We start from the raw sequence: 17,288 nt of genomic DNA on the forward strand, positions 1-17,288 counted from the left end.
CTTAAAAATGTTTTTTATAAATTATATTTAAAAATAAATCAAAGTAGTCACGAACTACTTAAAATATGATTAGCCGACAAACATGGAAAATTTCTTTTTGTTGCTACATAAAAAGTGTTGAACTAACTAATTTTTGGTTTACTCAAAATGAATACAATATTTTAATGAGATGAAAAATATTTGATTGCATTTAATTTGTATGATATATTGTTTTTTACGCTATGGATATCATTATTAAATTTTATTATTGCATTTGTAATTTTTTTGAAAGTTGTTTGAAAAAAACCCACTGTCAACGTTGACTTCCCCTCCCCATTCACCAGAATCCGATTCATCTTGTCATATCGTTAGAAACTTAATATTTTTTGAGTTCTTAAATTATTTTCCTTTATTTTTGGTTTGTGAAAAGTTTTATTATATATAGTCATCGGTAATACCACATTACATTAGTGGTAAGTTAACGTTGCTCTTGTAATATTGAAAAGTAGCACATGTCAGTAAAGCCAAATTCGTATTTCTTATAAGGATATTGAAATTATTATTTCATTTATTTCAGATTGCCTAAGAAATAAACTATAAGGCTCCAGGCTTCGGCCTGTGGCCAATACTATTAACATAAACCCTAAAAATCATCAAAATTACGCAAAATTGCTGTTTTGTTGACCATTAATATATGTTATATTTCACAACATTTCACCCCTATTTATCAAAATGTCTCAATGGAATAACTCATACGCTTATAACAACCAATTCCAAGGGCCCCCTAATGGATGGAATGGTGATTTGAATGGGCAATACGTAAATCAACCGTATTATGGTAACAGACAATTTGAGTCAGGCAACCAATATGTAAGTTTTGAAGAATTTTTAACCCAAATACAGGGTAATAGTGTTCCTCAGAATAATGCTCCTAACTATACTAATTTACAGTACCAAACCTACCCAAGTAATCAATATAATTATCAAAATATACCCTCACAAAATGCTGACATGGAATATAACTATGGAGCAAGCACCTCCAATGGTGGCAACAATATGGACACATATCAAGTAAATATGCAAAATCAATATAACCCTGTTTTAGCAGACACAACTTCATATAATAATGAGATTGTTACTAAATCCAAACTTACACCAACTGCAACAGAATTTGTGCCAAAAAGTTCTTTGCATGCACCATCTACATCTCAAAATACTTCTCAAGAATCACAAATTACAAACAATGGTTCAAGTGACTCCAGAAGCAGTACTTCAAAATCATCAGAATCTAATTGGAGAGAAAGACCTAGTAATAGTGATTCATCAAAACCTCAAGTTGATACAAATAGTTTTAGTCGCTTTCAAAAAAATAAAAATTCAGAAACCAATAATCGCAACCGAGAGTACAGTAGTCGCTATGATAATAAACGTAACAACGAAGCGAACCAAGAGACCAACGGGCGTTATCGTAACTCTAATAATAGCTACAATTCTAATAATCATAATTTTCAATCAAATTCTTCACAAAATAATGAAACAGAAAGTCAAGCTACAGAAACTTATACCAATCAGAATGATCGAAACTTAGACTCTGGTAACCGAAATGAAAATAAAAGGCATACAAATGATAACAATCAAACTAAAAGTTCTAAATCAAAAAATAAAGATAATGATGCTGGGAGAACATTTTATAATAGCACAATATCGAAAAACAGTCAAGATGTGAGAAATGGTAGAGGTGAGAGTTCTGGGAGGCAAAGAAACTGGGTTGGTAGTCAACGTGTTAGAACAGTAGATCGTAATTTTACAGAAGATGAACAATATGCTAATACATACATGCAGTATAAAGATGAACGAGTAGAGAGGATAGCTAAATTTGAAAAACCTGCTAGCCCTAATAGAGGAAAAGCGAGAGAAAAGAATACAAGTGATTCAGCAGGTATGTTATTAAATATCACCAAAGTTATAAAAACATCATAAGTAACTTATTTTTTAAAATTTTAATTAAATTCTTTAAATTACTATTTAGGTAAAAATTGAAGACCTATAAAATAAAGTAATAAAAACAATATAATCATATTAGCATGAATGTCTATATAATGTATGTCATACTATGAACATATATGTCACTATGAGTCAATGAAATGACAAAGTGATGCCAAATCTACAGTGCGATCTAAATTTAAATTTTAATGAGTATTTGTTTACCCTTTGCCATCACTAAACATACAACATCCAAACAATGTATAATTTTATTATTTATAAACTTATTGAATATCCCCATGACCCATTGGAGTTTCATCAAATTCATTCTTAGCTGACTTGAACTTGTCAAACTCAATATTCCTTCTAAATTTTATATCTTTAAGTCTTATGATTCCAGAGATATTGCATGTATTACAATGAAGCATATAATTGTTTGTAAATTTTTTTTTATACCATTAGATGGGATAGGTGCATCTTAAAGTATATAACATACATTACCAGTTTTATAAGTTATAAATAAGTTGTTTAGTAATTTTTCATTATATTTAATTTCAGGAAATACCACCGCAATGACTCAGCGAGAACGTTTGACTGACCAGCTAGACAGGGGTACTTTAGAATGTCTAGTGTGCTGCGAAAGGGTAAAACAAACAGATTCTGTCTGGTGGTGCTCTAACTGCTATCATGTGTTACACCTTAGGTGTATAAGGAAATGGGCAATGAGCAGTCTGGTTGGTAAGTTTATGCACTTTATACTCTCAATATAATTGTGAAAGTGTTATGGAATTGAAAAAAAGCAGAACTAAATTCTTATCAGACATTAAAACAAAATTGCTCGCAAGTTTATACAGACTGATTTTTTTATTGTAAATTCTTATCAGAATATATTTTAATAATTTAAACAAAATATTTAATCTTCCCTATCAGTTATTTGGTTTTGTGGGTTTTCCCAGTTATATGAATATTATTTTGAGATAAATTTAAAATTTATGTAGGTTTACAAAATACAGATCATGGCAGTTATTTACATTCTCTGTTTTAAATTAAAATTTTAATTTAAATAAAACATAATTTGTTTCTTTTATTAGTTCTTGCATTTACAAATATGGCCAACTTATTACGTAATTTTTCCACAACTTTTTGAACAGCTAACACATCATGTGTAGAAATTTTATTAACTGTACTTTATTGGTCCAAAGTAATATTTGGCATTTAAATAAAAAAACATTTACATGTACCCTATTGATTACAATTATCAATAAAATAATTTCTTGAAAACTTATGTCATCAATCATGAAAAATGGATATAACCTCATATTTTATAGCTATAACACAATGCCAAGCCATTACAACAAACATTTTTCAGAAACTGTTTTCCTTGCCTTGGTTGGTATTTGGATAATGACTCAATTGCTGTTAAATGTTCACAGAGGGCAAATGGCGATGCCCAGCTTGTCAAAACACAAGTGAAGAGATTCCAACCGAGTACCGTTGTATGTGTGGTGCAGTCAAGTCACCTGAATATTCGCGCGGAACTGTGGGAGCGCACACATGTGGTAAAGCCTGCCGTCGGCCAAGGAACTGCCCTCACCCATGCACTTTACTTTGCCACCCTGGTCCTTGTCCGCCTTGCCAAGCCACTATTAGCAAGTGAGTTATTTGACTACAATAAACTTTTTGCCATTTGTTTTTTTTTTTTGTTCTCTATAATCATTGTTATGTTGGGTATAATTTTTTTTGCAGAATATTTTAATAACAGCAACTGTTTGAGCTTTAATTTAGCTCAGATTGATAAATGTACATCATATCAGTTCTCAACATGAGTTTAGTAACTAACATGTTACAGGCTAAGTGCCTTTAATGCTCTCGCCTCTTAAACCCACTGAAATCTTTACTGCCAATAGGCAAAAAATGTGGCAGTTAAACTATATTCATCTGTCCACCAAAGTCTCAGTGGCCATTCTCTAGGCTATATTGAATATTTCCGTTCATCTACCAATCTCATCATTCCTTGTTAAATTTATTCATTCTCACTCAATAATGAAACATTGATGAACCTGTCTTAACCAGTTCTTTAAAATTTAATGTGATGACTTTTTGGCAATGTATGATGAGAAAGGCTGATGTCCAACATTAGAGAAATGATGATAAGTTAATATTATCCTACACATGTTGATCCTAATTACATAAAGTTATTAATGTATCTGTTAAACCACTGAGTGCCTTTTTATCAATCTCAAGTATACAATGTGGATGTAAATGGGGCTATTTATGTTTTTATTTCAGACAATGTGGCTGTGGTGCAGAAACACGCTCCGTGTTATGTAGTAGCAAATTGCCGCAACTTTGTGGAAGGGAGTGCAAACGCAAACTAGCTTGCCGAGTGCATAAATGTCAAAAGGAATGTCATGAAGGATCTTGTGATGATTGTTCAGAGACTGTCACTCAAGGTATACTAATTTGCTTAAATACTAACTTGCTAAAAAATTATACTAAATTATGTACATAAATTACAATTAACAAGAAAATTACATTATGTTATTGCCTGATTTACTCTAGGAGTGAAATTAGACTTTAATTCATTTCTGGAGCCCAAGGCCACAATCCCCTTCATTTTAGGTTTTGTTATTGTTAGCAGTGGTCATCAGACATGTAATAAAGAAAATTCGTGCCATGACAATAAATATATATAACAATAATTGTCTGCACTCCAATATGCATAGCCCGCAAATTCGATTTTTTAAATCCCTGCAAATTATTTTGGCTAGCTTTTACACCTATAAGAGCCATAAATTCATATTATTATTATATTAAGTAAATGCCGCTTTAACCTTAAACTTTGTAAAATCCATTCTTAGTTGACCTCTGTTCAGCGAAAGTAATGTATCTACTAAATTTTATTTAAAGTGGCCAAGTGTAATGGTTCCTGAGATATCATGATAGATATGTGGAAACCCTTTATATATGAAAATAGTTGTAAAAGTTTTAAGGGTGTGAATATATAGCTCATTGGAAGTCAACTTATGTATGATACACCATATCCAAAAATGAATGATTTCAGAAATAATAAATAACATAATAAGTAAGAAAAACTGTTTTCAAATCTGATTATTACATATTAAAATTAATTATTGGTTACTATATATCCCTGCTGACTTTTTATTGCCAGTTATAGGCTTATCACATTCCTATATAAAAATTAATTTATAAATTTAACATATTTTGGAGTGATTGCTTTATACAGGATAATTAGAAATAGAAGGGGTGAATGTAAGTGAAGCTCTTTTGTCAGCCATTGTACATTATATTTTCACTTCTTTCAAAATTTTAGCATCTATCTTTCATCACCCTGTATATATATATTTATATATGATTAACCAATGTGTCTTATCTTGAAATTACATTGCTATGCCATTAGTATTCATATATTAATACTTTTAGTGTGCCATTGTCCTGCTGCGAAGTCTCGCTCTGTACCTTGCACATCGGACACGGGCACCTGTGCTACCTGGTCTTGTGGCTCTGCTTGTGCCCGCGTGCTGTCCTGCGGCGCTCACGTCTGTCGGCGCGTGTGCCATGAGCCGCCGTGCGCCCCCTGCCCGCTCCGCCCGGACAACGTTCGCACCTGCCCCTGCGGCAATACCAAGTAAGACATCCTTACTTTGTTTACCACTTCTTATAATACTGGAAAAAGTTTACTTTATGTGTATGTTTGTGCGTGTAGATATCTGGATGTTTGTATGCCTGTGTCTAGATATGTGGTTGAATATAAGTATATGATAAGTATATGCAAGTACAGGTCTAGGACTGAGTAAGATTTTTTGGTATATTGTAAATGCCCCAAGACTTACTGTTATAATAAAAGTCAGTTTCAATTATTTATTAAAATATTTATGTAGTGAATACACGGATCAGCACCTATGATAACCCAAAGTAGTCTCTCAAAAGTTAAATGCAGTAATTCTGGAATGTGAATTCCTTGGCAACTTGTTTTGATTACATATAGTTACTCTTACTAAAAGACATGCTTTAAAAGTAAGTTGCAGATAAAGCCAAGCAAACTTAACTATGATACATAATTTGTAATAAGAAGCAACTATTTTATCAAAAGTTTTTAAAAATATTATTGAACAATTCGTTCATTCCAACACAATCAGGTTTGAGGTTTCGAAATATTTAGTTCTTAACTATTTAATATAATGTATACTTAATTAATATTTATTCAAATATAATTATTTAACCAGGATAAGAAAAGATCAACGCAAATCATGCACTGACCCAATTCCTCTCTGCGGAAACATCTGTGCTAAGCCATTACCCTGTGGTCCTGAGGGAGATAAACATTTTTGTAAACAATTGTGTCATGAAGGTATTTTTTTTTTTTATTCTGATATTTAACAGTTATTACTTATTTTATAGATAGATTTAACTTTTAAGTATCTTATTGCTAACTTTGGTTTAGGTACATGAACATTTATTTTAAATGATATATTTATTTTAACATCGTCAGGTAGGCACCCACTGCAAGGTATAGATCTCTTCCAAATACTGCTTTGATGACCAATCCTGCAAGATTTACATACATGTATAATTAATTATATTGGTAACGGTCGTTTATTTTAATTTAATTTAATATTCTTTATTGTACATGCCAAAATACATATAAATAGCTTCATAATAATGAACAAAAAGTACAATCAGCGGTCTTATCACATGAAGCAATCTCTAACAAACAACCATTGTATGGAAACATTATATGTATAAATAATAAGTAGTTATTTATACTTATAATCATACATACATATATATGGCATATATACTTATGAAAATAAGGTGCAATACATATTATTAATGTAATACAATAATAAATAAAAACATCAAACTGACTTGGATCGCAGTTGCCTCCGAAAAAAATAAAAAAACGGAGAAAGAAAAAGAAATTAATTAACGGATAAATAATCGTATTTCTAAATAGTTCTTAACCATTTTCTTAAAAATAGTGAGTTAGCACGTCTTATATTCAGCGATAAATCATTCCACAATCTTATGACTATTTCAAAGATTCTTACTTTTTTTTTCATGCTGGTAAAGAAACAACATGGAAGAGGTAGTTGTTGATATACAAATTGTCTAACAGGAAAAGCGTACAAGCCGTAATGGACCAAATGCAGTTTAGTAGATGCTTCTTTTACTTCTGATTATAATTATTGATGTATACCTGTGTATGAATTAGATTTTAAATTGTCATTGATATTATCAGGACCATGCCAGACATGCCCCGATAAAACCTCATTGCCATGCCGTTGCGGCCATTCCAGTCGGGAGGTGCCATGCTCAGAATTGCCAGAAATGTCCAACAATGTGTTATGCCAAAAGAAGTGTAACAAGGTAACTTTATTCAAAAGGTTTTTGCAAATAATTTTTTAATCAAAACTGTCTAATACAAAAAAAATCGTATATTAAAATTTTTATATTTATTACACATATATACAATTTTTATATATATATTATATAATTGCAAACTATGTTAAGAAAAATAAAAGAATTTTTGAAAAATGGATCTAATCAACAGTTAATCTGTTTACCTATATATCTCAATCTAAATATTTACGAGTTATTCCTTTATCTTCAATAAGTTCTAAAAAGTTTTGTTTAAATGAAGACATTTAGGGGAACATTGTAAATATTCTAAACTAAAATGTATTGGCCCTTGTTATGGTTTTATATTAATGAGGTTAGTCTGAAAACAATGAATTGCAACATTACAGAAATTATCCTGCGGACGTCATCGTTGCCGCACCGTATGCTGCGCTGCCCAGTCCCACCGCTGCGCTGTGGTGTGTGGGCGTACATTGTCATGTCAATTGCATCGCTGCGAAGAGTTCTGTCACACCGGCCATTGTGCACCTTGTCCACGCGTTAGTGAGTACCTTGTGTTAATTTTTGTAATTTACATTAATTAGTTTTTTTCTATAGAATTGATAATTGTTTTGCTAAAAATTAAACTCGGGAATGGCTTGAATAGTCTGGCTATATTTTTATGTACATTTTCAGTAAAGAACAAGCAAGTGGCTACAACACTTTTGTGATCTACATTCCAGAACCTTACGGCTAGGGTCTGTTCTTTGCAATAAAAAATATTTGACGACAATCGAATAAAGGAAGAAGTATTTAGAACATTTTTAGTTAATTACTTTATTAACACATTCCATGCCATGTGGGGCGTATACGACCCCCGTTGCACTTTCCGTTTAGGCCATTTGCAGTTTTCGTTGAAAAACAAAGAGTTCTTAAACAAATGAATATAGATAACTTCACGTTATGTATGCACGTACGTAATGCATATTAAAATTTATAACTTTTCCCGTTAATTATAGCTTTGCAGTATTGAAAAAGTGTAAAGCATACATCTTAAATGACTTTTATTTTTTATGTGGGTCGTTTACGCCCCATGCGACCTGAATGATCCTGAAAATCTTCAAAAATTTCTGTGCCTCGATACGTGTTAATTTTAAGTATTGCAGTATACAAAATAGACAACACATTTTTGTATGAAATCATTATTTATTATCAAGTAATTAAATAAAATAAATAAAAAAATTAAAGTTTAATGTAATCTATATCTTTAGATTACATTATTCAATCTAAAGATATAAAAAATTAACTAGAGAACTATTTCTTTGTATTGAAAATAGTGTGTGTAGGCAAAATATTTTCATTTTAATGGTGTTAATATATGTGGTCATACTTGGTGTTAATATATGTTCATTCCATAGGCTTTGTAGAACTCCATTGTGAATGTGGTGCTGAAGTACTCCTGCCTCCGGTGCGCTGTGGCACCCGACCGCCGGTATGCCACGCGCCTTGCCGTCGGGAGAGGCCATGCCAACACCCACCACACCATGCTTGCCATACTGGGGACTGTCCGCCCTGTGTGGTACTCACCACTAAGATGTGTCATGGGCAACATGAGGTATATATTAAATAAATTATTTTTATCAGAATCAGCCAGAATTTGTTGATTAGTTAATAATTGTTTTTGGTGCTAAATTTGTCTCCCATAATGTGACACAACAATGAAGGTTCAATTCAGACTGAACCTAGTCTTGATGTTATTAATTTTTTCGACAAGATCTCTAATGAACAAACTATATGTAATCCATCTAAAAATCTCAAAACCTCTCTCTATCTAAATAATGAAAAAGTTAGAAAAATTTCCTCATGAACAAAAAAAATGAAAAGAATTTTTTTACTATTTAGCATTTTTTATCCATACATAATTTTCTTATGTAAATGTCATCAATGTAAATCAAAACACCAATCTCTAACTGTCAAACATTTGTCGTCAGTCAAAACCAAAACATGCGGTAAAGTGCAAAGAAAAGTAATTTTTTAAATTGATCTCCAACAGGCCAATATTTTTTTTGCAGAAAATCTCTTCAGACAAGTAGTTCAATAATAAGTGTATTATCATTTTTTATAGGTTATTAACTCATAATGTGATTATGATTTAAATATATATTATGGTGTATACTCTGTTAGTTGTACACATCTTTGATTTAATTTCTAATACTTTATCATTTGATAAAGTTTGTTTTTTTTATATTTCAGGAACGTAAAACAATACCGTGTTCCCAAGAAGAGTTTTCTTGCGGACTACCTTGCGGAAAGCCTCTTCCCTGTGGCAAACACACATGCACAAAGACCTGCCACAAAGGCCCCTGTGACACTGACAAGTATGTTTACATAATCTACTTTTGTAGTTAATTCTATTTGTGTCGCAGTAGTAAGAACAGAGACTAGATCTAAGAATTACAATATGATTAGTTAATAATAATAACATTGTGATAAAGTTTCTGCATTAAAAGTCACTTGACTATCTGTATGCTTCATGATAAGTGTCAATTGACTGCCCGTACGAGTTGTTACGCCAACTGATTATTTATTAAGATGCTGCATTAAAAATCAACTGACTGTCCATATGCTTTGCTGCATCGGCTTTTGAATTTTCTTTGATTTAATAAAAATTTTCAATAAAAGCCTAAAGTGTCCAGTTAAACCAAATTTTCGAATGCAAAGGCTTATTAGGAATAATTTCATTGATTATGGGTCAAAACTTACAATAATGACTCACTGTATGCTTAACATTAATACAGTATTGGTAATGTGATAAATTCTACAGACTTTTTAGACAATATATTGATGTTTATCTATCACGAGACAAAATGTATTTTCTAGTATCAAACGGATCCAAGAAATGTGTTTATCACGTAAATTTACAAAGCATGGATGGAGCAAAGGATGGACCTCAGATTGTCTTTGAAAATGACATAACATTCACATTAAGGAGGGAAGATGATACCTGTCTATTTGGAAAATAATATATTACTACAAATTGCGTGAAATACCTCGGTTATTACTTGAATAGGAGCTTATCATTATAAAACCACTTATAAGTAGAGAATTAAAGCAAACCACAAATTCATAAGCCTATATTGGATAATAGGTATTTTTATTTTATATCTTAGAAGCTCCTAATATATAAAACAGTCTTTTAGCCTATATGAACATTGGCATATTGTGGAGTCGCTAGTAAAATCCATGTTGTGTACTTAGCAAGGGTTCAACATATCATCATCGGGAACAATGTATATGCTACATTGTTTACAGGGAACAACAAAATATCAAACATTGTAAACAACAACATGCTTCACCCATCTTCCCAATTTACTACTTCTATACTACTTGATGTTGCCAATGCGGTTAAAGATTGAAAGGAAACGGCATGCTATGATTAGTTATAGATATTGGTCTCCTGCTCTTATAAAACCCATGTCATTATAACACATCCAATTATACAGAGTGATTCGAAATAGGTTTAAAAGTTTCAAAGGAATGAACATATAGGTCATTTGTCAGCAAAAAGTACAAAGTGATTACTCTGAAATATATTGCATTATTTTTTTTTTAGAATGTGACAAGCCAATAACAGTACAGTCTGCAGTGACAGATAGTAAATAATAATTAGTTTTAATATGTAGTAATACAAATTTTGTATTCTTTTTATACATTAATTGACTGCAAATGAGCTACACCTTTACCCCTTTAAAGCTTTAACACCTATTAGTAACTACCCTGGCGTTTTAGGACTGCATATGATAAAATTATAATTGCTGTATTTGGTTGCTGTACAGATGTCGACAGGCATGTACAGAGAAACGCGCAAGCTGTGGGCACGCATGCGCGGCACCGTGCCACGTGGACAACGGAGGCGCCTGCCCTAGCAATTCGCCCTGCAAGAAGCCCGTTCGCGCCACTTGTCCCTGCGGCCGTCGCACTGCCGAGCGCACGTGCTATGACAACTCGCGGGACTACGCCAAGTAAATGACCCTTCTTTTATGTTCTCACACCAAAAAATATTTGAGAATAAAGTATTTAAAGAATCAGAATTTTTGTAAAACGGTGTGTTTAAAAAGGTCCTCGAATTTAAAAAAAAAAATTGTATAGAGTACCATAACTAACATGACGCTCTAAGCAATGTCTTCCCGCTTGTGAATGTACACAAAAATTAAATGAATGCCTTTTGCTTTCACGGTGAGAGCATGTAGGTGGAGTATACCATGAAGGCCTTATTTGAATTAAGAGTTGACATGTATTTTACGGGCTATTGGTTTAAGGAAAAACGGGTTTCATGAATATATTAATCTTTTTGTTAGTGAGTAGTGAAAATATTACATACATCACAGAATTCAAGCATATGGTGAATCAGACACGGGGCCTAGACCATAATCATTGTATTTAACCATAAATTTAAATTCTTAGTGTAAATATATTCATAATAACAAAAAATATTTGTTATTATAAATATGTATGCCAAAGAAAACTTCTTCGCATATGTTCTGGGTGTTTCCATATTTGGAAATCAGTTACTCCCAGATACAAGCGATATTTTAGAGTTGATAGGAACATAGCGGGTTTTCATTACATTTAATTATTTCCGCCCGTACACAAAGTATGCATGATCGATAAAGATTTGAAAATATCCCAGCTTACTTATATAACATTGTTTCATAATTCTTCATAAAATTGGGAAGAGTGAATGTTATTTATTTATTTCTGAACAAAATGTATGTGCTACTAAACTTGTAGTCTTTTCATAACTGTAAATATTGATACAATTATTTGACAAATAACAAAAACTGTACTGTGATGTGTGGTAAAATAATGCAATGTTTGTAGTGAGCAGGACTAATTCGAACTGGCAAGTGTGTGCAGTTAGGTACAGAGCCACTTTCCCTACCTTACTTACAGTTTCACATCTGTTAAATTTTAACACCACACATTGTACAAAATATCTAACATTTCCTTTTTTACTAGGATGATGAGTGCTCTCGCTGCGACTAAAATGCAAGAAGGAGGTTCTGTAGACCTGTCTGACGTACAACGCCCAGGCGCCATGTTAAAGACGTAAGTATTTTGTCTTAGTTGGATAGTTAGTTGGGATATGGGTTTCAAGGACATTGAATGTTGATATAAATCCAGATAATGCATACTCAATATGTTAATGTATAATATATACATTTTATCTATTGATTGGTCCCTTACTTCCTAAAGTGCTCCTGTTCTGTTGGATCTCCGAGAGTCCATAGGAGACAAAAAAATGGAGGATCAAAATTTATCAGTGAGGGTCTACGGAATTTTATCTCCTTTCGGTAGTAAAAAACTATAATGTCGGCACATGGTTTCACTGATCTAAACTCAAATAATTTTTTGATTGGGTTAGATAATGATAATGATAAACCAGGTTGGAGTGCGACGACGAGTGCCGCATGGAGGCCCGCTGCCGACAGTTGGCACTGGCGCTGCAGATCCGCAACCCCGACGTGTCAGCAAAGCTTGCGCCACGCTACAGTGAACACGTGCGAACCATGGCAGCACGCGAGCCTGCCTTTGCGAGCCACGTGCATGACTGCCTCTCCGAACTCGTTCAACGCGCTAAGAAGGTAATCTCATCATTAATGATTTTTTTTATTTCAGAGAGAAAATTTTATTTTTAAACGCAACCATTATAAGGTGCCTCTTCCACTCGCATCCTAGATTTTTCTATAACTTCTTTTTATGTTTCTTTGCAGTCAAAGCAAAAGACCCGCGCACACTCGTTCCCATCTATGAACCGTCAGAAGCGGCAGTTTATCCACGAGCTATGCGAACACTTCGGATGCGAGAGCGTGGCTTATGATGCAGAGCCTAACCGAAACGTTGTCGCCACCGCAGACAGGGAAAAGGTACCACATCTTCTCACCTTTGTAATTGTATTAGCTTAGTAATCTGGGGAAATGATGATCCAATGTTGGCACAGTTGCGAAATAACTCTGAGTCCAATCTAAGAAGGGATAAATAAATACCACATGAAGATATATGTTATATATTTATTCCCCGATCATTCTAAATAGTTTAGCTGAAATTTCTTTCACCACTATTCCCTGCGTTAACGCTCTCCGAAGCGGTAGTCAAGTTAGACAGACAACAATAATCGACCGAGTCGTAACTCGAACGCCCTTGAAATAGAATGCTAAATTGGTATTGTTAACGTATTGCCACAACCAAGGTCCACTCGATAGAGCGGTCTGCCTAGGCGATCTAATAGCTCGGCGGTTCAGTCAAGGTTTCACAGCGAGACGTCACGCTTTGCTACCTTATTATAAGATTTGAGCTAGGCGCCCATTGTGTCCTACCTACCCGAAATCCGCGGAATATGCAAATGTCGCTTGTGCAGCAGTCTAAGCCAATCATAAAAAAAATTCATATCTGTTTAGAACTTTCAGTATTAGGAAATCCTGGTTTCATCATTTATAACAAATAAATTTTGTAATACTATCTAAAACATACCTTCTACTGTAATCAAACTTGATCTATAATTAAAGTGGCAGTCATAAAAATGTTTAAAAAGTCTATGAAGCAAAAGAGAATTGATTATTCTAATTACTGTGTTAAGGATATTCATAAAATTAATAACAAAAAAAAAATCCGTAAGATTGTGTTTTGGCCTCTTAATATTAATTATCGAGGCACGTTCAAAACCCTCCATAGCATCAATTTCATGCCGGTTCAAAGTTGTGATCTTTATTAAAGATCCAAAATATAATGTATTAATAATATAAATAATAAATATATACCCTGTCTTTATATATTCTATGTTATAGCACACGTTTCTAATACATTTTTTAAAATTTTCTTCACCAGTTCTACAATTGACTGAGTTCATAGAGGCTGTATCTTACTTAGTTATACTTTATAAAATATTAGTTAAAGTACTAAATATAATGTAATTAAATGTCTTACACTACTGTATCGAGCGTAAGCGGTTGTTAATTTTGAGTGTAATAAATATATCGAAATTTGAATTACAGTCTTGGCTGCCAGCGATGAGTGTTTTGGAAGTGTTGGCTCGGGAAGCGGGCAAACGACGTGTACCTGGTCCCGTACTCCGCGCTCCAGCCACGGCTACAAGCACCGCACCTGCAGCCACTCCTACTACGACAACCAGGTAAGGCCGAAGAATAACTAAAGGTTATAAGTGAGCAGTAAGCTTGGGTCATTATAGGTCACGTTTTTTAAAGCTTTCACATCGCTTTCCATACCTATATTTGAAATATCTTTATTCAAGTAAGTATTTACATTTACACGCCCTTTTGAATTGTCAATTATTTTAATTTAATTAGTATGACCACACTGGCTTGTAATGCTGATCTACAAAGAGCCAGCTAAAAACTTAACCATTCATCTTTATACTATCACAAAGATTATATTCAATCACTCTAAGCAAAATGATCACTCAGAAATATGATACATTATCATCTTTTCTATTGGAATGTCTCAGGCCAATAACATCTGGTAGTCTGCAGTAACAGGTAGTAAACAACAGTTTATTAGTTAGTTTAGTAAATAAGTGAATGTGCATTCATCCCTTTTTGCACCTATAAATAATCACCTGTATATGGTGTATGAGGTCATGTGTTCCTTTTTATTCCTAATTTATATGTACATCAATTATATTTTTCCAAAAAAATTATAAAATGTGGTGGTCATGGGATGATGATGATGTCTTTGGGGTGGCCATTGCTTTGCAGTGAGCATCTATCGGATAATATGATAATGACGTAATAAGTATTACATGATAAAATATTATACATCTTCATTTTTTACAGTAGAACTGCTGGTGGCTGGGCAACACTGACTTCTACAAACGCATGGGCATCACGAAGCCAGCCACGAGCGAACGCAGAGCCTAAGATAGACTACTTCGATAACCCGCCCGACAACTAGACGTAACTAGCTCAATTTTACGTCCAGGCCAGTGACACGTTCGTTATTTATTTTAAGCGTTAAAACTTAAATCCATTGTGAAGTGTTGATATATCTTGTATTTTAAATTTGAACGTGTTATTTTTGGTTTTTCTTTACAGTTCATTAGTCAAACACATTTAAAAAACAAGTTATAATCAATCACAATGTAACACACATTCAATATTCGGATGTATACATATTTTATATTGGGAAATTTATGGGTATTTCTGTAACTTTTGTGTTTTCATCTCTTTTGTTTATGTTTCGGTCGTCATTTATTTGAAACGAAAGATATTCTAGATAGTCAAATAACTTATATATTAGTTGTAATTTTCGAATCACGTGAATTAGAAGCCACTTCCATATTATCCCAGTATAAATAACATCAAGCAAATATGCATCTGTTTATCCGAGCTTTATGTATCAATTATATCAACCAAAATATCTAATTTCTATCATTATATTATTTGGTCACTTGCCACTTGTCTGGACGACATAGCATAAGTAAATTAGTTGCTGCTCAGTGTTTATATATCATGTCTTTTTTACATTTGTTAAAAAATATTTAATACAACATAATAGTAAAAAGATATATAACAAAAAATAACTAGAAATACTGAGCAAGTTGCCTAGGGTCAATTGTTGAATATGTTTATGCATAATCATAATTATAGACAGCCTACTTATTATATGACACATTCTATCTTCCAGTTTAAAAGTTTTTTTTAGCAAACTATTATAATGAATCTAAAAATTAGCAAAAAAAATGTTCAAAACTATAAAATAAATAACAAAAAAATATCAAAATTAATCTCTTGTAGATAGGATTAAAAAATGGTGGTCATTACTGAATTATGAAGTGTTACATTTAAATATTTATCACAAGCTCGATGGTTTTCATTTATTGAAATATTGAAACATATATAAATATATTCTTAAGTTGTCAACGTTCACTGCAGAACTGACGAATCTATAATATTATAAATGCAAATAAACATAACATTATCACATCATGAATATAGTAAAATTTAAAATTATTTATAGTTAAGACAGAAATTAATAACATGAAATAATTTTTAGTTTCTGCAACATAAAATTATAATTTATTTATTTATACACAAAATATTAACTTAATACAGAAATTCATCTAAGTTTGTTCAATTCTAATCATAAAGATTTCTTAATTGAACATCTACAAGTAAATATTTTTGTTCAGAACACTTTACCCACCCACATATGATTAGTGTTTTTTTTACTAACAATATACTGATATTGTTAGTATTAAAAACGAAACGTATCAGTTTGACTCATTTGATAATTTTCATTCAGGTGTTTAGTTTTCAAACAGTGCACTAAAAAATTATAAAAGAAAATTGTAACGTAATTTAAATTGTCATAGCAATCTCTAGGTGGTAATAAATGAAACAAGATTTACTACCAACATCAGAAATTTTGCTATACAAAATATATTATAGTGAAATTTTTTTTAAATATGGTTTGCTCACCTCTTAGAATTACGACTTCAACTGCATTAATTGAGCAAAAAAAAACTTGATTTACATGCAATTTAATTACATAAATATCTGCTTGATTTTCGCAAAAAATACACTAATTAATTGCAAGATAGAAAAAATATTTTGAAACTGAAATTTCTGTTTTTTTTTTTTTAAATAAACTGAATAGTTTTAAATAATTGGAATACAAATAAAACGACAATACCTTATATATTGAATATTATCCATATTTAAAAATTATTTACCCCTAATTATAACAATAATCCACCACATTTTTTTATTTTAAAATTATTATGAAAACAATTATTTTTATTCTTTATTGCAAAATTTGGTTAATTAATATTCACTCAGTGTTAAATAATACACTTGAATAATAAATATACCCTTAATGTTAATGAAAACTGTTGTGACAAAATGTATTTAATTTCATGAATGAATATAATGTGATTTTTAAAACCTTCG

The 17,288-nt window shown here is 32.1% G+C and overlaps 1 protein-coding gene across 1 annotated transcript; it reads left to right on the forward strand.

The window, feature by feature from the left end:
* Nucleotides 1-334: 334 nt before the first annotated feature.
* Nucleotides 335-16,402, forward strand: stc (nuclear transcription factor, X-box binding stc). The gene is made up of 17 exons (XM_068775433.1): nt 335-452; nt 557-1,918; nt 2,521-2,700; nt 3,396-3,615; nt 4,252-4,415; nt 5,407-5,611; nt 6,210-6,334; nt 7,226-7,353; nt 7,734-7,887; nt 8,742-8,938; nt 9,577-9,701; nt 11,160-11,345; nt 12,343-12,432; nt 12,770-12,968; nt 13,098-13,250; nt 14,376-14,512; nt 15,174-16,402. The coding sequence occupies exons 2-17, from the start codon at nt 712-714 to the stop codon at nt 15,289-15,291; spliced, it is 3,588 nt and encodes a 1,195-aa protein (XP_068631534.1). The 5' UTR covers nt 335-452; nt 557-711; the 3' UTR covers nt 15,292-16,402.
* The last annotated feature ends 886 nt before the right edge of the window (nt 16,403-17,288 follow it).

The sequence above is a fragment of the Battus philenor genome, unplaced genomic scaffold (assembly GCF_028537555.1).
Source record: "Battus philenor isolate CCGP_79_NKW_IND1 unplaced genomic scaffold, ilBatPhil1.0.hap1 SCAF_9, whole genome shotgun sequence".
NCBI classification, from domain to species: domain Eukaryota; kingdom Metazoa; phylum Arthropoda; class Insecta; order Lepidoptera; family Papilionidae; genus Battus; species Battus philenor.